The sequence below is a fragment of the Epinephelus moara genome, chromosome 4, assembly GCF_006386435.1.
Source record: "Epinephelus moara isolate mb chromosome 4, YSFRI_EMoa_1.0, whole genome shotgun sequence".
NCBI lineage: Eukaryota > Metazoa > Chordata > Actinopteri > Perciformes > Serranidae > Epinephelus > Epinephelus moara.
The window spans coordinates 35,490,504-35,513,063 of NC_065509.1; the positions used below are offsets into that span (position 1 = coordinate 35,490,504).

The window sequence follows — 22,560 nt, forward strand, 5'->3', positions numbered from 1 at the left end:
ACTGGTTCCTGTACAGCAGGGTCCGTCTTTGTTTCACTGTTATAATCATTAAAAAACAAAAGCAGCATGTGTATACATTCAGTAGGCTATATCTTCAGTAGCTAGCTAGCTAACCCTACACTTTTCAGGGTTTGATTTTGGTTTTGGAACAGGGAAGAAATGTATATCTTTTTCTAACCTCTCCAGGTAACGAGTATCATTAATACACGACGTGCCCCAGGCACAACATTTAGCTCCAAATCCACAAAACCAGCCTGAAAATGAAGGAAATCTGAAACAACTGCGTTAGAGTCAATGGAGCACAGCTGTGTCTGAGCCGCCCCGATACTACGTTATGATTGGCTAGTCTGCGTCCAGGGGCAGGACTTAGCGAAGGGTCATCCATGGAAACATCTTGAACATTACTAAGAAATGATTTGGGAGTCAGGTGCTCTCTTTTTATTCATGTGTATTTCCAAATACAGTTTATATAATAAAATTAAACTGTTTGAAACTGATCTGATTGTATTTTGTTGTCAGTTGTCGCTGTGTTCCCTGATTTCAGTACTTACCTTGTTGACCATATAATGTTATATCCAAAAAATGATGGCCAACATCAAGTAAATAGGGCTGATGTTATAATAAACTAAAGTGTTCCTTTAAATTCCCTCCCCTTTGTGTACTCATGGAGCTAAATGACTCTTTGCAAAGGGGCCAGTGTTACATGTGATGTGCTGTCCGTGGTGCTGAAATCTGACACACACTGTTGCTTCTAACTGCCACCACCCTGAGCTCCCACTCTCTCCCCGCCTCATTAGTTTGGTCCCATACTGCTATCTCACACTCTCCAGTGATTAATATACATCTGTCCGTGCAGGCTGAGATATGCATATCATAAAACAAGGGGACAGGAATGCCATTTGTTTCCTGTTAGCTGTGAGGCAGCAGCCTCTCCTCCATTTAACCCTGTTCAAAATAGCAGTTACAGCCAGCCACAGATTTGCATTGGATTTGTATGCAGAGGGGGGAAATAAGCGCTAGATCAAAGTTAAAGAGGAGATTCATTTGATGGGTATTCCTGCAGGGCATGAGTGATGGCCTCCAGCTGATGCACTTGATGAGTTTTCTCAGTATGAAATGTTGGCCTTTAACGAGGTTTAGAGGAGACTTGTTTTTCAAGTGACCGAAAAACATCTGAAGGTCTCAATTCAGATTGTCTATTTAATATATTTTTGCTGCCTGTCTGACATTTTGTCAATTAAACAAAACAGTTCTTAAGGTTGGGAATATCAATATTCTATTGTGCATTCAGAAACTATTAACGGAGAAAGGATTACGTGTTCCAGACGAATTAAGATTAAAGTCAGTCTTCACTGTTACTATGGAAATGATCCTTTTGGACTTATCTTCAATCTTAAAATTTCAGATACAGATGTAGGAGGCATGTTTTTATGTGTCTGATACACTCCTGCTGCTACTGTTTCATGGTATACAGGATAGTTTAAGGGTCAAAAATCTGATCCCTGCAAGGGTGAAGTGATCTTGAGCGACCTTTATCAGCCTGCTCACTCATTATGAACTTCACAGCTGAAACTATAAATCAATTAGTTGATGGACAGAAAATAAATTTTGATAAACGTGCAGAATCTCTGGTTCCACTTCCTCCATTTACAGCTTTTATCATTCTGTTCAAGGTGTATCAAGCAGCTTGAATTCATAACCTTGGGCCCTCCTTTCCAGTATTTTTGGACATTTTATAAGCTAAATTTCACTTGAATGAAAATCAAAGTACTTTATTCCTCCCTAAAGGGGAAATTCAAGGTGAGCATGTAAACAGAAGCACACATAGCCATTTCATTCACACACGTAAAAAATCTAAAAATACAAATATGAAATACAAAGACAAACATTTTATAATTAAATTCACAAAGGTTAAAAGCAGAAGGACGATTAATTTAGAAAAGAACCACTGATTTATTGATGCTTAAAATAATAATTAGATGTAGATGTAGATGCAGTCCAAGTGTTACAAACCAACAGACACAGTAGAAGATGTGCTACGATGTTTCTTTAAAAAATATTATATTATTTAAAATATTTCACGGCTGAAAAGAAGGCCTTTTCATAAAAACAGAGGAGAAGGACTGCGGCTTTAGTTTTTGCTCTAGAGGAAGGAAACCTACAACTACCAGAATGCATTGCACCACGTATTAAGATTGGTCGTTTATCTACAGAACACAATATGGCGGCGGACTGGAAACAAACAATCTCGATTTACAGTTAAACGGTAAGCTAAAATATGTTTCTGAGTTGAGATAGGCAACACAGTAACAGAATGTTGGTTCATATTTTAATAGGAATGCTTAGTTTTACCGTTTCATCTCAGTTTTTTAGCCTTTCTTTTTACAATACAGGAAATAGAATGGCGCCCACTTCCGGTTCACAAACTGACATATTACAGCCAAACAATGCATTAAATGTGTTTCTGAAGACGTTTGAGGCGAGAAATATTTAATGCACTAACAGAATATTGGTTTAAGTTTTATCAGCACTGCCTTATTATATGGTTTAGTCGTTGAGAGAGAGAGGAAGAGAAGTGTGTGGGGTTTCTCTCTCTACTTTTTTACTCTTTGTGTCTAAAATGGCGGGCATACGAAAATGCGGAAATACAATCCGTAGTAGAGCAACAGCTCGAGAGCAGAGCACTTACTTGCTAAAGCCAAAGAAAATCTGCATGGGCACTGGTAAGATAGATGGAAGTTTACCACAGTTAATTTACACATACATCATCATGGTACAAAGCTGGTTGAAAATGATTAATCTGTTTATTTTCTGCTGTTTATTGATGATTGATTTAGGGGATTACAATTAGTAGCTCCCCCAGGAGGGGGCGGGAGGGGGCAGGGGGTCCATGGCAATCTTCATACATTTGCTGGCTCTCTTTGGTGAAAATAATTGGAGGCAGAATTTACTGGCTTTAAGAGATGGAGCACTGATTTTTTGAGGCAGTGAAGGTCACGGTATCTACCAAACAACTCGTATTTCTTTTTTTTTTATCACCCCAACACTGACAACAAAAGTATAGGCTACGAGTTGTTTGGTTTTGGAGTAACTGTAGGCTAATATTATTACTGAAATTTAGTTACACTACTCATTACTGGGAAAAGTAATATTGTTATTGTAATGTTTTGCTTATGACACGTTACTGTCAAACACTAAAACTAGACAACCTAAAGCATCCTGTGGTAGCCTACCAAACATGTTGGTATGGCTTGTTGGGAAGGTGGCATCAAACTTAGGCTAGATTTTGTCAAGGGAGCAAGTGACATGACCTTGTTTAAAGGGGTCTCTTGAACTCTCATCCTCAGATATTTGAATAAAAATGGGTTCTATGGGTACCCATGAATCTTCCCTCAAACATCAGAAGGCTTGTTCAGAGTAAACATTTTGTTCCTTACAATCAATGACCTCCTTCAAATTAAAGCTGTATATTTGTCTTTTGAAGGAAAAGGACAACCAGCGTAACTGAAGAACAACAAATTGCATAACCTGTAACATAACACACTAACTCAAAATGTTAACTGTACCGATAGACCTATTGGTCACATCAGATAATTAGAAACTGTAAAATAAGAAACCAAAGAATATCAGTTTACAATACCCTAAAACCCCTTGTTTCCACTTACCTATGTGACTGGTGTCCATAGATCTGTAAATATATGGATGATGCCTCTAGTGTCCAACGCAAGGAAGTTTATTTCTTTACAGATAGATAGAGACCTGATAGAAACTACCTGTAGCCATGCAGGAGAGGCTAATTGGAACATTACCGGGACAGAAACAGGACCTGCATGTACTTGGCATGGTTTGTGAAATATTTAAATAAAAAGACATATGAACGGCTGAACGAGTCATAATGACAATCTGACTTTATATAATGTATAACCATATTTTAGCAGAATAACATTACTCAGATTCACACTGAACAACTCACTTGACAATCAACGCAGGCAGCTGAATTGAAGAAAAATAGCTTGTTAGCCAGTTAGCAGCCTGTTAGCTAAGCTAGCACACTGTCAAACCCAAAATCAACCACAAAAGTTCAATTTTTTTGAGCATACTCGCAGCAAATTGTGGACTGAGATATTACGGAGCGGTAGGAGTTTCGCAAGCAAATCGGATATCATGGAGATTCCCATAGGAATGCAAAGACTTCCGGTTGCCTCGTCTCCGTACACATAGGTAAGTGGAAACAAGGCGTTAGTCTCCATATTGACATAATTTTCAACTGGATCAGTATAGTAGTATTTATGAAATTCAGCTTTTGGGTTTGTTGTGCCACTCCTAGATTTCCGGTGGCCCCATCTGGCCTCCCCTGTGAAACATTTCTGGGGGGCCACTGACTACAATCTGTTAGTAAGGAAGGAAGGTTCATTTAACCTTGGAGAGGAAGATGTCAAGTTAAGTCAGTCCACTTGAGGTTCTTGGTGTTTGGCTGGAAAGCCTTTTCCATAAATTCAGACTGACCTGTTGAAAAACTGGGACTCTATGTGGAAGGTTGAAATGTTCTGCCTGCACTTCATAAAGTCAGTATCATCCCCAGGATGTATTATATCAACAATGTTCCAGGTTTTCAAGCCCTTATGCTGGTAATTAAAGTTTGTCATGAAGACTAGAGGTTTAATTCCCATTGTAGCTGGAGGTGTAGTGTGCGCTCTTGTCACTAAGTGGTTTCCGCTCGGCTCTTTCCGTCTCTGTCCGCCTTCTCATTAACATTCCTCACTTGTGGGTGTGATGCTAAAAGGATCTCCTGCGCGCCGAGCGGAGACGCGCAGTGTCCCTGTGCGTTTAGAGGAGGTATCAGCTGTCGGCAGGAGGGGAGCGACGAGGAGGAGCGGAAGAAGAGACAGCAGACCTACATTGCAGGCGACCATTCCTTCACTGCTGGTGTCCTTTCACAACGTGCCACCTGCACAAAAAAAGAAACGCTCCTTTGCTGCTGATTTTAAAATTTTCTCCCCAAAGGCTGAAGGTGTCCAATATGTGTCGGATCTAACATCTCCGGAGACATCGAGGAATATCAGACTCCACCGGTGGATGTGGACACCTAAACTGTGGACATGGAAAAGATAGTGAATTTATCCGTTTCAGTTCTGCTGGTTTTATGGGGATGCGCGCTTGGAGGCTCGCCCAGTGTTCAGATTGGTAGGTATCCATTAGTTCAAAGATAGAAACCACTTGGATAAAAGGGCGAATTTGTGCGTAAAATGCTGAGAAAATGTGCTTGGAGAATGTGTCTTACCAGAGAACATTGTGGAAGTCTAGCTGATGTTTGTATCTCGGTTTCAGGGGGACTCTTTCCAAGGGGCGCGGATCAAGAGTACAGCGCATTTCGGATAGGAATGGTTCAGTTTGGCACCTCGGAATTCAGATTGACGCCCCACATTGACAATCTGGAAGTGGCGAACAGTTTTGCTGTAACCAACTGCTGTAAGTGACAAAAATATTTTCCCCTTTCTTTTTAAAATGAATGAATCTTTCTTGCAAGTGTTTGCTATCCATAAAATGTTCATACCTGTATTGTGCGTTTTGGTGAGGTGCAGTTTGGTTAAATGTATCTATAGAGATGGGAATCATTTGAGATGTTTTAATATTCTGTCAGCAAACATATCAAGGCTTTGAGCTTGGTGAGCGAGCATCGTGTAGGCAGGGGGAAAGTTGGTTTCCACAGTAACAGTCAGTCACATCCATCCCATTTTCATTCCTTCAGATTCAGAGATCAAACAAGGCAACGCTGCAAAAATATCGATCCTGCTTTTTCTTTTTTGTATCCAACAGCCTTTTAAACGCAATGATTTTTACTAAAGTGAGCGCAGAGACGAGTGGAGTGATTCATCAACCTGTTTCTTGAATCAAATGGTATTTCTATAGGCTACCAGTTTACCGATCTGACTTTCTATCTTCTTTATTCCACGAAAAAGGAAAACCGGCACTTGAGACAAATAGATCCAATCTGTCTCACTGATTGGATTTTTCTTTCATGTTTCGAGAAAATAAACGAGATTAGACTTGCTGAGATGGACATTTTTTTGCTGTGTGTTCCGATGTCACGTCTTTTCTCGGCTCAAGAAGCAGCGTTCATCCATTGTTGGCTCCTATAAGACATCACACATACACAGATTTACGCACGGAGTGCCTGAGCGACGCTTTAACGTATATTGAGGATTAATAGTGTGCGCTGAATTAACACCCAAGGCCCTTAATGATTGACAGCCCCCTGGATAAAACGCACGGGGATAATAAAACCTAAATCACGACTCTAAAGCCTCACATCCAACTCCATCACTTCGCCTATAGCTACACCGTTTTATTCCAGCAGACAGCGGAGAGTTTTCACTTCTCATCACGCCTTTTCTCTCATCACAAGAACCAAGACTGTTTTCTTTGAAAAGCAGCAAATAGGTTCTGAGGTCGCTATTTTTAATAGCCACAGCTCGCACATTTCATTAGGCGGTTGCCAAGCGACTACTCCTCTCAACAGTCCCTTAAACATAAATCAAACGCTTCTGATTGGTGCGCGCATCGGTCCAATCGATTTCATTACCATATAAAAGCTTCCTGCTTGGAGAGGCTCGTTGCTTCCGACGGATCACAGCGAGAGCCATGTCGATGTGAAACATACAAATATCACTTTCCTCTCTACCAGAAACATTGTACACCCTCTGGGAAATAGGAACTGAGACCTAAATATTTGTTGTGGGACTCTGGAAATATCGTTTTCTTATTTATTGTTGGCAGCAATCTGCATCCAACAATTGTATCAGCATGTATTTATTGTTGACTTGTTTTAAATGGATTGCACATATTTAAAGGTGCACATCTTGAATAGACCTGTGTGTGATTCCCCCCCAGTTTGTTTCTTCTACCTCTCTGTGGTGTTACATAATCAATATTTTCATTATAACTAGATTAGCAAACATCTAACTTGGTTGTCTCAATCAATTATGGCCACATTGAAGTGATCCCAACCTGATTGGTCTACTTAAGTTGTGGTGTTAAGTCAGTTTTTCAAATTATGCTGGCATGTGATCAATTACCTCAGTCTGATTTCTTCAAGTATTTTTTTTTTAAAATATTTTTTCATTTATTAAACCTTTTTTCAACCAGGAAGTCCCACTGAGACTGAAAATCTTTCACAAGGGAGACCTGGCTGAGGTAACAGCCTATCCAAACATATTTAAAATGCAACAAAGACAACATATAATGCAAAAATCCACAATAAAAAAAAACAACAAGTCAAACACAAACACGTCACCACATTATTTGTGATGCCTTTAAATTAATCAATTTTAAATCTTTTTTAAGATTGTTCCATGTCCAAGTTGCAAAGAAGGAGAATGCAGTTTTCAACAGATCTGTTAAAAACAGGTACATTAAAAAGCAACCACTTCAATTCTGCACATTCTCCAGAGAGATCAGGGAGTGAACCTGATGACAAAACATAAAATAAACAGTTCTTAAAAACACAAATAACCACCAGAAAAGTCATTTTTATTACCCTATTCTTAATTTCTGACAGCTGGCCTCCACATATGCTTCTGGGAATGAACTTAATCGAATCATGTAAAGTCAGAGTTTTAGTGAAATCACCGTACAACAACCCCTGTAAATGCTTTGAGCTATCATTTAGAGTATTTAGTGTGCACGTAATTAACTGAAGCTGCTGCATGATGGTTTATGCTAAGCACCTGACACTTGTGATATTTCAGACTGGTGGGGTGACAAACTGCAAGGCCAGCTCACTTCAGCAACACAGTTTGGTTATTGTCGGGGTAGCATTTAAACGGCAAATTACCCAAACAATCACACAGCTCCCAGTGACCCTGAATGGGGAATGAGTGGGTTTAGAGAAAGAACAAGTGAATAGCTAGATGTAGATTCGTGATGAGTGAATGACTGTCACAATAAATGTTGAAAAGGCTGCTAATAGTCTGAGGGATGTTTTTGTCCCTCGGCTGAAAGTGTGCACATGCTTTGCTTTCTCCAAAATGTGTGTGCATGGACTGTATCCTCCTCGAATATTACTTGAGTGGGAGTTTGAAGTAGGAGGGGTGAGGGTAGCTGGGGTGAGGAGGTGAGGTGGTGGTGAGGGGTTTGCTTTTAAGCCGGTAGATGGCAGTCTGCCTCACAATCCACCTCCGTGTGTAATTATAGTGCATTAACACCACCACTTTGCCTTTTGTTAAAATGTACTTTGCAAGGCAGCACGCAGCGGAGAATAAAAGGAGAAATATTGAAGCTGACATATTGAAAGCTAAAACATTATAAGTACAGGTCCTTGTAAGATTTCTGTGGAGCTCCTCACACACTCCATTACTTCGGAGCTGTTGCTCAGTGTGGCTGTGTGTCAGGTGTGAGCTTTCACTTTGGATCCAACAAAAGCACATTTGTCTTTAATGAGGAAGGAAGCATGAGGGAAAATGTGAAACTAAATGTGGTTTTACTGAGGTGCACTACAGGAGCTGAGTGGCAGGTTTGCTCTCACATTGTTCATTGTTTAAATAGGAAAGGAGCAGATATTTGTACCAGGTCTGATCCGAGGCTGTGCACCAAGTCTCAGTATTTTTCAGTCTGAACCAAACTGTCTGTAGCACAAAGTATTGAAAAGTTTTAAGCACCAAAAGTTGGCACAGAAAACTCATTTACACATTTTTTTAATCAGATACTTGCTGACTTTTACCATAATTTAATTAACTGTATATTTTTTGGCTTCATGAACTAGTAATTAGTTTTGTATTTTCTCTCCGATCCAATATAACACAGTAAAGACATTATTTAAGATTATGAAAAAAGACTCAGAACATATGGATCTGTGCCCCACAGTCGTATCACACTCTGCTTGTACTTGGCCTGTGCAGCAGCATACTTCATCAATGCAGTGTGTCAGAGACAGTGGGAGGGAGGATGATGCATTCCTCCATCAATAACAGTTCATCTGGACAGGCCTGCATCTGCTGCCAAGACCAGGGAGTCATTCTGACTGTGTGTGTGCATGTACAGGATGTGTGTGCAGTTATATTGGTGTGCTGTCCACCCAGAGCAATAAATTGAAAAGATTCTCGTTCGAACTTCCGAGAATAGAATCACCTCCCAGACCCTGTGTGGTTAAATGACTAATGCACCCTAAAACACAACACCGCTGTTAAAAATAATAGATATTTATGGTGGATGTTGGATTTCTGGGGCCATATTACTGTGTTGTATTTTTCATCTTTAAAATACTTTAAAAAAGGATTTGTAAGCTCTAACTTACAGTAGAGTCGTGCTTTCTAGTTTAGCCACAATGTATTATGAACAGCAACTTTTGGGTTGCCAGGTTGTGATTTATAATGCATCAAAAAATGTTTTAACCATTAATAAAGCATTAGATACAAAACAAATGCCCTTGTTAGAAAGTGTTACTTATTTTTTCTGTGGACAACCTGCCAATGGAGACATTATGGCTCATACTGTGATATTTCCTGCACAGCTGCATTCAAAATCATGTGGGCGCTCCACCAGTTTACACATGAAAGTATATTTACTCAACATAAGGAGTCCAATTCAGCCTATGAAAACAATTGGTTGGTAAAGTAACCGTTGATGATGTCATCAGGGTTATCTGACATTTGGCATTGAACTCCATATTTTAACAGAAAGCTTGCAGTATGAACTGAAGTTTGAAAGATGTTGGCATTTATCAGTCAGCAAAGATCCACTGGAAGATGCTAAAGAGTTGTGTAGGAGCCAGAATATGTATTTACCCTCTGTTGCATATTATTTGTTTAGGCTGCACACGTTCTTTTGGCCACTTTCACTACCATCCGGTAGTTGTGATTGGCACAGGGGTGTGGTTTCACATTATTGTACCTGTTCTTTTACTAGTGTGGCGGCGTCTAGACAAAGAGGGCAAGCTTTTGGCTTCAGTATGTTTGTTGACCTAGTCACATTACGTAATCTTGAGTTTCATCTCGTTTTGCTTTAGTTATCTCAGTTATTTATTTCAGTCGGTATGGATTTATTTGAGCAAGTCACAGTTAAGAACCAACTCAGCTTCTTGGCGGCTTTTTTCATTGATAGTGGTGGCTACAAGTTGCATCACCTGCTTCAAATGTCATCACTCAATTAAATGGGCGTTATCGTTGTTTATCAGCCTCATAAGCATGAGTCAGAAGGGGTCTGCTACACCTACTAGTAGGTTCCAGGTAGGCTTGTGCCGGGTTTGAAAATTTTCCAGCCGGTTTGATTTAAAGCCAAATATCTAACCGAACTGATATATCGAATTATATACCTAATTTTACCACTGGGGGTCGCATTTGAGCTATTTTTCCCAATAAAAGCCCATTGTAGGTGTAATGTGCTTCCAATCCACTAGGTGGCGGTAATGGTGTATTAACCACCAATACACACAAGGTTACATGAGAAGAAGAAGAAGCAGAAGGCCACCAAGACGTTAGGGCAAAGACGGTGGATAAACCAGTAATAACAGTAGTAATAGTACAGTATAGTATATACTGTATAGTACAGTAGTAATCCAGTATCTTAGGTTAGGGCAACAAACTGAATGACTGCTGACTCCCTCGCACTTTTCCCCGCCCCCAATGAAATTTGATCTCTCGCGGAGTCCCTCTGCAGCCTCTGAGACAAACTAAACAAAACACTTGTAGGCTCCTCCACTTCATTTTTAAACAAACATAAACCTTATTAAGTTGTCATAATGCATGTTACAATGCAAGATAAGTTGAATATAGTCCCTGCTGATGTGAAAAGCTTTTTTCAATAGACTTGAATTGTGAAAGAGATGTGTGTAAATAAGTGGATACATTTTTTGAGCATCAGGATCTGATCCACTTGGTCTGCCATAGTTTAAGAAGTCTAGAAGAGGCTCATGATTAGTTCTATCCAAATTCAAGTTGGTGGAGAGTTAAACCAGAAGTTAGCTGCTTAGACAGCAGAAGTTAGCAGCTGGGTTCACGAGAGTCTGTAGTGTGCTTGCTCTGTAGGTCTAACGATGCGTAAGATCTGGGTAATTTTATACTCGGATGTGGATCTTTTTTGGCCTTATGCATCACTTAGCAACTTGCATAGGAATCAGTGGGGTCCCACTTCAAAAGCTGTAGCCAGTTCTCTTTATGCATCCATGACAGGTTCAGAAGGCTGTCATCAACCTATTAAACATATGTTAGTATGGCTCTATTCTACCTTCTACATTTAGGTTTATGGTTAGGAGGCAACCTCTAGCGGCCGAAGTAATTATGATGGGGTAAAGGAGGAAGTTGGGTGATGTAATATAAAGAGCAACAAAGTCTGCGTAGGAAGGAGGCCTGAGTGGATGGATGGGTCAAAAAGACATAGGACGTTTATCTGAGAGACTGCTGTTTGTGTCCCATGTGAACCCAAAAGTCAACATTGATGTAACATATTTAACTTATGTCAGGTTCTCATTTGTTTTATCCAAACTACCATCTTTTCCTGAACCTTACCAAGTAGATCTGGTGCCAAATCCTCATGAAAGTGAAACGGCAACCTAACCTTTCACACCATTGATATGCACCTTCTGGCCTACTGGTAGGTGCATTTTGCCCCATCTGAAGCATTTTAATGGTAATGATAACAACTGATAACAGCCATTTAATGAGCTGATAACATTCGAAATGGTTGGTTGCATCATGGGGAATGTAAAATTGAGTGTTTTAAGGCCTCTGCTGCTTTGATTTTGACCATTCTTTTGTTACATTTGTGTTTTGCAAGTGTCCCTTATATGGGATTAAATATTTCAGCTGTGTGAACAATGAACAGAGAACAGTAGGATTTAGTTTCGGGGGGTTTGACCCCACAAAGGGTCACAAGATAAATCTAAGGGGTTGTGAGATAATCATCAGGGCTAAAACTAAGTAAAAGACATTCTGCTACTCAAAGTGATGCTTGTTCTTTAGTCTTTTATCTAATCTTTGCATTTTTCTAGTGAGATACTGGCCTCACATTACTGCTCAAAGTATTCAAATGAAACCAAAGGAAAGTCACTCCAGGACTGAACTGCACACCCTTTAATGAGGGGTCACAAGTAGACATTACTTTGTATTAACGGGTCGTGAGCATAAATGGTTGGGAACCTCTCTGAAGTCAAAATATTGCATGAACATCCTATTATGAGCCTCCAAAATGCAGCGCAGCTACAGCTTTCTCTTTTGCCACCAGCAGTGCAAAATTTGACACCTTTTCTGACAATTTTTGTGTTAGTGAACGACAAAGGCACATGTCACAGCATCATCCCCACGCCTTTTTCTAATTGGAAAAACACCTTCATAACTGCAACACAGGATCACTGATAGGGAATCTGACAAACATCACAAAATTAGCAGTTATCTACAGCAGGAACGGACCTTTCCTTTAATAGTGAAAAATGTTTATATTACCCTGTGCACCAGGCTTTTTGCATTTGTGTGTGTGTGTGTGTCTGCGTTTGCCTGCCAAATTCAACTTTACATTCTGCTATAGCATGCTCCTATGCTTTTATTTCAGATTCTCGCCTCTTTCAAAGCAAACCTCTCTCCCTCCTCTGAGAGCAGCAGAGCAGTTTGAGGTCACTGACAGCTGGCCAGCGATTTAACACTTCAAAGTTCTAGTTTGTCATGGTCGAATCACGTCATACTGTAATTTCATGCATCTACATGCACATAGCATCTCAGGGATGCATGCTTTCAGGGACCTTGCTGAATGATCAAAAGCTCAAACCGACCATATACGCGCAGCAGAGCATTGGTTATAGCCAATTTATTGTTCACACTTAATTAAGTGCATTCTCCTCCATTTCAGAGGAAGCTGTGAAATATTAAATAGGCCTGGGAGCTGGCCGGTCAAAAAATGAGGCTAAAGAACCCTCTGTGGATCTTTGCTTGCCCTGAATACAGCCCCCAACCAAGCCCTTATCACTCTGTCCTCAAAAAACACAGGACTGAGATAGCATCAGTTACAGCCTGATTCAAAGGCTCTCAGCTGGAAGTCCCCTCCTGTCTTAAATCCAATGACTTACTTTGCACAGTGCCTCCGAGGAAGGTGGCTCAAAAGCAGTTTGCCCTCAGCTAAGCAGGAAGCAAATGTGTTTGTCCTCCAGCGACAGTGGCTTGTGCATCTCAAAGTTCGCAGTGAGACACACAGACTGCATGTTGGAGCCAGAATAAGACCTTAAAATCATGATTTATTTAGTAGACAGACTGTCGAGACAGAGCTAAACTTGACAGAATCTGACTGGTGGCTCATGTTTGTTTTCCTCCTGGCTTTGGGAGAGTCACCAGGGTTTGATGGATCACTTTAAAATGCGTTTCATGGCAGAAATGCACAAAACTCACCAAAACTGAGATTACTTTTACATTTTGGTTTTACATAAAATACACTGTACATATACATACTAAATGTACTATTTGACTAAATAAGCTTATGTAAAGGTCCATTTACTTGTGTTTTACAGTAGTGATAGGCAGATTGTGTCGGTTCCTTCAAGTTGATGGATTTAAGAGTAGGGCTGCAACTAACGATTATTTTCATTGTCGACTAATCTGTCGATTATTTCTTCGATTACTCGACTAATCATTTTATCGAAAAATGTGTTAAAATGTTGAAAAGTGTCGCTCTGTCTCTCCCAAACCCCAAAATTATGTCATCTATTGTCTTGTTTCATATTCATCCCAAAGGGTTTTAGTACACCGTCATGGGAGAGTGTGTAAAGCTGCCGATATAGTACTTTTATAATACTTTTCCATGAAAAATGACTCAAACCGATTAGTCGACTACTAAAATAGTCAGCGATTATTTTAATAGTCGATTAGTCATCGATTAATACTCTGCAGCCCTATTTAAGAATGATTTCACACCTGCCCTGTTTGGTTCGGTTCACTCAAACTCAAGTTTGTTTGCCCCCTAAGTGTGGTTCATTTGGGCAGGTGTGAACACAGCAATCACAATTGGGTGTGTACCAAAACAACCAGACCAAGATCTTCTTGAAGAGGTGGTCTCGGTCCGGTTACAAACCAACTCTGGTGCGGTTCATTTGTGGTGAGAACATGTTCCGACCTGGATCTGAATCAGCTGCAGTCACATGACACATTGTTTGGGTTAAACATGAGCATGTTACAGTCCTGGAGGATTATTAATGTGCACCTCCTCCTGTACTGCCTTAATATGCACATTCAGCACATCCAATGCATCAAAACATTGTTTTCTAGTTGGAGCCGCGCCTCGTTTTCAAACTGTATGGTTTGACTAAAATGAACAATGACAGCAATATAGTCCACGATGAGCAGCGCTAAAATCAACCTGCGTAGTTGTCCCTCCATTGTGACATTAGAAAGTGTCACATTTATCTTGCAAGTGTACTCTTCTTCAACGTTTTGTTCACTTCCTGGATTTTTCCTACATGGAAATTCTGACCAATCAAGAGCAGCTTTCTCACACAAGGCATTTGATCCGGTCCGCTTGTAAATGCTGCCATGAGAACACAAACCAACTCTAGGCAATTGTACAGCTTTGTAACAAAATGAGTCCTTGATTCGGACCAAAGCAAGACAACTCTAGATCTGAAAGCAGTCTAAATGTACCATACCTTTTGAGTCATAAAACTTTTTGCAAAATATGGTGTCAGTTTCTCTGTGACACCATTATAGTACATGCACGTTCAACAGCTGTTGCTGCCTGCGCCACGAAACTTCACTTCAACGCACTGCCAGTCATTGTGTGTAAGTTTACATCAATAAAGATAAAAACATTTTAATGCATTGATTCAGCATTCCACTCTATGTAGGTAGGCTAGGCTCAGTGGAATGTTACAGAAATGTCATTGAGCAAACAATTGTGATGCTTTGAGGGGCAATTAGCAGATGCCCCAGTTACCTCCTTGTGTTGCATTCATGTGGTGTTGGAAAAATGAGTTCCCGATCATATTTCATGGCTCAGTGTGTTGTTTAAATGCTTAAATGCTCTGAGCAATAGAATACAATACATGTTCTTGATAGCATCCATGTTGTTTCCAACTTAAAGCTCATGAACACACCGAGGTCGGAAGAATGACCATTTGAGGATCACATGAATGCACTGTTGGCCTCAACTTTAATCGGTCCTTCATTGTTCATTCAGTGCCATTGCTGCAGTATGTTTCGACACTTTACAGATTCATAAGCGTCCAGATGTTTGGCAGACTGATCAGGTACATACAAGACACTAAAAAGAGTCGTTCAAAAAGATTCATTTGTTCATTATTGCCCATCACTATTTCCCAGAGCTTTCAGCGGTATCTGACAGTCTTCATAAGTAAAAATAGTTTATATAGTAAACTCAGCTGTCATCACACAACATAAATATGGAACCTAAAGTGAGTCAATGTAAAAAAAAAGCTAATAAGTGGAATTTAAAATTATTTTATGAATGAATTCTCGTTCATTTTCATCAAATATTCTCCCTCTGGCTGTTGTTTTTTGGCATTTAGTATATATGCACATGAGGATCCAGTTATTATTCATCCCCTGTATAATCAGAAAGAAACACAGCCACTAAAACACCACCAACAGCAGCAGGTTAAAATTCAGTGCACGTGGCAGAATTGATGCAGGGGTCACCTAAGCCAGGTCTTCAATGCCAGATGGAGGGTCTCGTCCTTTAGCTGAGCAAGCATGCAGCACAGAAAACTGACTTCAGTTACTAGGATTTGGGTTCATTCATTCATTCATTCATAGTGTTACAGTATGCACATTTCTCCTTTGTCTGAGGCACCAGCACTACGTGTCTCTGCACCAGTGCCACACGACTTACTTCTTTGCATGTCTTTGGTCGGCAAATAGAGATCCAGAGATTGTCTTCTCAGAACACAGATCCTTATCCTAAAAAGATGTAACCGAGGCTTTATCCTTGGCTTTATCCTCTATCTAGATGTCCCCTCCCATATCTTTCTTTTGAAAAATAAAAACAACTCATTCATTGTTCTGCAGCCTTTTATCAAGCTCTAAAAGCTTGTACGGTGACAACGGCATCAACGCCAACAACGCCATTTACCCTCACTGTCTCAGTATGTGAATAAGTCAGGTTTTTGAGCACGGCTGTCGGCGTGGCAGAAGCTAAATCTATCATAAGAGTCAGGCACTGTGTCGTGGAGAGGCAGGGTAGCTAGAATGATTATAGATCAGCTGTCATCTACGACTCATCACTGATATGATGAAGAGCATCGTTTCACAACTGCATCCATAAAGCTTGGGGATGAATGGAGATTCAGAGGCAGCCTAGAGAGACATTAGCAGATGGTCATACTTACAACCTTTAGGTCAATTAGGCTGAGAATATATATGGCTTATTTAAAAGTCAACCAAGGTTATCTTATCTATAATAAAGACATTCAAACACTGTTCCATAATAACTTGTGTAAAGGGGGACTGTAATGTTTTCCGCATTTTAAAATGGACCTTATATGCTTTTCTTTATTTACTGTCATGTAACTAATATTACAGTGTCAGATGTTCATATTAAACTGTTCAAAACAAGTGTACTTCAGCTCGTGATGGATTTCTTAATATGGTTATCTGCTCGAGACACATTACTGCAAGTGTTAACAGTACGTAGCCTACACTGCTACATGTAGCGACATGCTAACATTGACGAAACTGTAATTTTGGTTGCCACTGTTGTTAATTTCTCCCCAGTTTCAGATCATATTCCTGCTGGAACATGTTCGCTTGTGAATATTCTGTTCTGAAGCTTTTATATTTTATTTTTCATGGCAAAAATTGCTGCTATTTGTTCTCACAATCATTACCTGGTTGCAGTGATGCAATGCAGAGACCTCAAAGCACTGACCAATCAGAGCAGACTGGGCTTTTTACAGGAAGGGGACTTAAAGAGACAGGCGCGTTAAAGTCCCCTAACTGTAATTCTGTTGACATCAGATGAACAGACAGACTCTGTTATCTGTTGTCGACATCTTGGCTTTTTGGAACCAGTAACCAATTGTGGAAAATAGGATGGAGCCTCACAGTAAGCCTGTCACTCAAGCAGCCCCGCCCTTCAACATGTGTACCTCTAAGCCTTAACAAAATTTAAATGGATGAGTTATATAATAATTCACCCCCCATACAGCTGTCACGACAGTTGAAATTAGCTATAATCAACATGCAGGGCTGATGAATATATTTCCTCCAAGTCTCATGTGGTGACGCCTTGCAGACCACCTGTCACTCAAAGCAGCCATGACCTTAAATATGCATAACTTAATAAAATACGTAAACGGGTGCGTTAAATGCAAATTCACGTCCATACAGGTGCCGTTAAAATTGAAATTAGCCATAGAGACCAAAACCGTTTTTGTATTAAGTTGTAAACATGTTTATTTGTGCTGTAAAGTTGGGCCAGCCTCTAGTGGCCATTCAAGGAACTGCAGTTTTTGGTACTTCCACGTTGGCTTCATTTTATAGCCCGCTTGGATTTGCAAAATAGGTAAAAAACTCAAATTAGAATTCATTAACGTAACTAAAATGAAATACTTGTAAAACCAAACAAACCTAAATTATGTTTTTATTGTCCATGAAATTAAATACTTGTACTTACATGTCATGAAAACAGGGCTAGCCTCTCATAAGTGTTTATTTCAATCAATTTAACAAAGCGTTTCTGTTGGTCTGTATGAATCCAACACTCAAATGTTTTGTAGTCAACTTGAGGTTCACCTAATTGAGAATGAGTGAAATTTCCTTTTATACCCTGAATAACCTTTATGCTGATGGGGGATGCTCATTAGTATGCATAGAGGAGGATCTGTCCTCCCCATCATTGTGGTGATTAAGATTTGATCCGGTTGCCTTGTCTGGTCTTACAGGGTGTTCTTGTCAAACTTATTAGGAATAGAGTGCGTGCATGTGGTGTGTGTGTGCGTGTGTGTGTGTGTGTGTGTGTGTGTGTGTGTGTGTGTGTGTGGAGAGAGAGATAAAGAAATAGGAAATGATGGATGAAAATGACAGGAGAGAGCCAGAACGGCTTCACAGTGTGATAAGCAGAGCAAGAGTGCAGCGAGCAGACAGACATGTCCCTGTGCTCTCTGTTGTTCTCATGTTATGTCTCGCTGAGCAAAATGTAAATGCACTGTAAGTGTGAGAGCGACTGTCTTTGGGCTGGCTGTGTCCTTTAAAAAAGGGCACGATGACTCATGCTAAAGGTGGGTATGATCAGGGAAAAAAATCTGAGAGCGCCTGTTTTTTGACACCATAGTAGGTGTTTACGGCCAGTGTAACCCAACACTTATTATTGTGCTTTATTTAAATCATAAAAAGTACATTTATGCACACAGACAACTACGAGGACAACTGAGACCACTTTGTTCAGGTTTCACATTTTCTAATTAAGATGTATAACCCATCCTCTGTCTCATTCTGTGTAATGGTGACTAAAATCAACTGTAGTCTCACCTGCTTAACCTTTTCTAAAAGAATGTGTCGTTGTAAAACCTACAGTGCCATTCCTGCAAACAGCCCAATAAATCAACACGCAGGGGTTGATGAATATATTTCCTTCAAGGTCTGCTGTTATTTTGCAGCCCTGTGTCTTAACTTTGTCCACTTAATTTAGAGCTTTGATCCACTTGAAATATTTCTTTATACTGTCAGCAGTGTTGCTAAGCAGCGTCTGTTGTGCAGACAGTGCTATTGTGCTCTTGTAAGAACTTGTCCCCTGATGGTCTCCCTGCTTAAACAAAAGGTCTCACCTGGACTGGAGCCAACGCATCTCAGCAGCTGTTGGCTTGTCAGTTGCATTTTCTACAATCGCACAGAATTTTTTTTCTTGCATCATAAGGTGCAAGTTGTGAAACTGATATGATACCTACCATATTCCCTAATATTGTTTTACATCAGGTGTCAACATTATTTAATGTTCTTTGTACACTTTGTAATCTGTGTATTGACTGGATTCACATTATAAGCAACCCAAATGCCAGAATAAATGTTGGCATTGTATGTTTTTGAAACCATGGAAATGTAACATTTGAACATTATTATAGAGCAGATATGTTGAATTTTTTGAAATCTAAAATGAATCACCCACCCACAATGCATTCTTGGGATCCCTTCCCAGACGACTTAACACCCATTCTCACCTGGACCCATCTAACCCTAACGGCACAAAAGATGGCCTGGTGGGTCAATGACTCACATATGAACTCAACGACTCTGTAAGGTTCGCACCAGTCTATTAGAACTGAAGAAGCCTCTTGCATTAGAGGCGAAACATCTTCAAGAAACGCAAGCAAGTCCAGTACTTATGATTACCATGACCTGGATGACTGAGAATCTTCATCAACTTTAATGCTGTGGTTAACTTGTGGTCATGTTTAGGCACAAAAACCACTCGCATATAGAAAGGAAAAGTTCATGTTTTGGCTAAAAATACCTGGCTTTGGCACAATCACAGCCAGAAATGCGGCCAATGGCTTGCAAGAAAAACAACCAGAACTGTTGTTTGTTGGTTTTGAGTACTGGTCTCAAGTGGTCTGCAGCTTGGCAGTCGTCTCGCCTAGGTGTTACACCATCCCCTTCATCTCAAAACGTAAAAATGTAACGTATCCTTGGTTTGCAGTAATGTACAATGCCAACATTTTCTTCTGGCGACTGGGCTGTTATTATTTATAGCTACTGATTTCCGACATTTCCAAGAGTGATTTTCAGCATTCCTCCAAAAACGGACCTGAAATGCTTGAATTCAGCTGTTAGGTGTGCATCTGGCTGGTGAAAGTGGTCGCAATTCCAAAAGCAAAAACATAAAATGTTAAGAAAGAAAGAAAATAAATGAATATGTAGCATGTCTCATGGCTGCTTTGCATTCTGGCCTGTTGAGGCTATTGAGTATATTTGATGCTGCAATGAAATGGTGAGTTTAGAAAAAAAACCCTCCAAGTTTTGGATTTAAGCCGAATCAAAATCTGGTATTTACATTTACTTATCTTAAACCAAGTTTACTTACTCAGCGAACTTTGTTATGTATATGTTCTCACTCTTACTTGAAGCTCATTCAAACCCATCATGAATACATAATGACTTGGCAATCAAAGATCAAAAGAGACAGAGTGATAAAATGCACGCCACAAAGTGAGGAATTAATGTTGGAAGAGAAATTCACACGTCTCACATTCACACATCTTCAGACTGAAAGCTTGTATTGTTTTCTGTGTTTAAGTCTCTGTGTGATCTGTGTTAAAGTTTTTGAGCTGCTGTGAAACTGTGTCTACTCAGGGCAACAAATAAGTACAGCAGAAGAGATACACCAATACAACTGGGCTACAAAAATAGGTTCGCAGGCTTAGATCAAAGCAAAAAATATTATTTAGACCATCCGTGCACTTTGAGCACCCTTCTTTTTGGGCATGGATGTTCTAAATAAATGTACATTTTTTGCATTGCTCTCAGCCTGTGAACCTTTTTGTGGCTGTCCAGCCCATTTACATTGGTGTGTGGGTATGTCCTCTGCCGTCCTTTCTGTGTCAGACTCATGGACGGAAAAAAAAAAAAATGGACATAGCCACAGTGATGTCACCTATTGGTTTGTAGAGTCCTGTTTTCAAGCCTTGAGTTTGGCATTGTAGCCGTTGCCATCTTGCTTTTGGAGCCAGCCTCAAGTGGACATTAGAGGAACTGCAGCTTTGACACTTCAACGTTGGCTTCAATTTTCAGCCCCACAAGTTAATGCTTGGTCTGCAAGACAAATTTCCCCTTGAGGACAATAAAGTTAAGAGAGCTGTTTATTATCATCACAAATGAGTGAATGATGTTTTGAGTGATTAAGAGTTAACTCTCTCGCAGGGACAGTTGACTTGGTTTTCAGCCATGTCCCCGTCTCGCTCCTCCCCTGCCGGCCTCTGTGATGATGTTTGTCCCCATTAAAGGGATGGGTGTTTCACCAATGTGAAGGCCTGTAAGGCAACAGTCTGTGGGAGGTTCCTTTGATCTGCTCCGTCTCACGGGTCAGTCGTGGATGGATTTAGATGAATGTTCAGGGAGTTTGGGGATTGGAAACAGGACAGTTTTCAGCTTTTTTATGGTCGTTATGCAGCAGATGTTTCGTTGTGTCTGAGTCAGAAAGGTTTGTGCGGGGGTGTTTTTATGTTCTTCTGTGTTTATGTTTTTTTGTGTGGTTTCGGTCTATTACCCTGCTGCTCTCTGAGATAAAGAGGAAAGAGAACAGTCCGTCCCCAACTTGCAAGGTTATTGTTAAAGCATTTCAAAAACGGAAAGCTGGGACAGTATTAGCAAGGGTGGCAGAAATGAGTCCAAAAGCACCAAAAAGTTTTCTGAGAATACATTACAACAGTATGTACAACAATTGAAGGTTAGAAGTGCAAACTGATGCTGTTAAATGACGCAACTGTGTTCTCTGTTTAGTTCTGTATACATATTTAGTTCATATTTTTTGGTCTGATATTGGCAAATCCTTTCTGTGCCTCAGGCAAAATAATGAAACCTGGATACATCTCGCTAATTAAATCATTTTATTTGCATATACAGTAGCATCATCGTTCTGTCATTGAATTTCCCCTCAGGGGGATTAATAAAGTAAATAAACTTAAACTTATTGATCATGGCGACAGTGACAGCAGAGAAAGGTAATATGTCTTTTATGTACAAGCTGGGACACAGGTTTTATTCTGCAATAACCCACCTGATTGGTCAGTTTAGTTCAATCAGGAGAGACATAAGAACGAAGTAAAGATACTATTTAATACAGAATATAGGTGTACAGATTAACAGATGATTTGTGCTGATTAAGATTTGAGGGACATCTGAGCGGCAGCAAGATAAATCCGCCCATGGAGTCCAGACAGGTGTTGATGGGGAGGTGGAGGCCGTGCACTACTGCAGCGACAAAGAATTACAGCAAGAACCATATTGAAAATGAGGAGCAATACGATAATAGGCTGACAGAGAAGGTGTGTCGCTGTGCTATTGGTTTATTGTCAATCAGCTGAAAAGCAGCTGATGACTTTATTGACAGACCCAGACAATGACACCTAGAGATAGTGAGTGAGTGTGTGTAAGGAGTAAGTGGCAGGGTGAGAAAGAAACTTACAGCCTGAGCTTGAAAAGTATTGTCTTCCTGACTGAACTTTTGCTACAGCTTCATGAGTGAAATGTATGGTCTTTATTTTTCAAACAGCTGATTACATAATGTTGTCCGTCCTTGGCTTGTACGCTACGGTTACCGGCAGCGATGTGTTTACATTGTGTCTTGTTGTCCTTGTCAGCTCAGCTGTCAGTCAAAGACATCATGTATACTGGCTCACCCACTCAAAGGCTTGTAGGCTAAATGAGCATTTCTAATGTTCCTTCAAAAACGGTTCTGTCTTTTTCTTTGTCCAAAAGTTTTTGTCACTTATCTAGTGGTTTCTCGCCATGCACATGTTTATTTGCTTACTTTATTTCTATAAAAGCTGAATTTCAATGCTGTCAGCACCACAAATGAAATCAGTTCACCATAAACTCTAAATCATCTGCATGGATAGATACCCAACACAATCGTACATGA

At 40.1% G+C, this 22,560-nt stretch overlaps 1 protein-coding gene across 4 annotated transcripts in view; it reads left to right on the forward strand.

The window, feature by feature from the left end:
- The first annotated feature begins 4,821 nt into the window (after nucleotides 1-4,821).
- The window catches only part of gria2b (glutamate receptor, ionotropic, AMPA 2b), an 84,131-nt gene continuing 66,392 nt past the window's right edge, over nucleotides 4,822-22,560 (forward strand). For all 4 annotated transcript variants that reach the window (XM_050042469.1, XM_050042470.1, XM_050042471.1 and 1 more), the window contains exons 1-2: nucleotides 4,822-5,184; nucleotides 5,329-5,469. In XM_050042469.1, coding sequence (XP_049898426.1) covers nucleotides 5,100-5,184; nucleotides 5,329-5,469 — 226 coding nt within the window. In that variant the 5' untranslated portion in view covers nucleotides 4,822-5,099. The remainder of the gene's footprint in view (nucleotides 5,185-5,328; nucleotides 5,470-22,560) is intronic.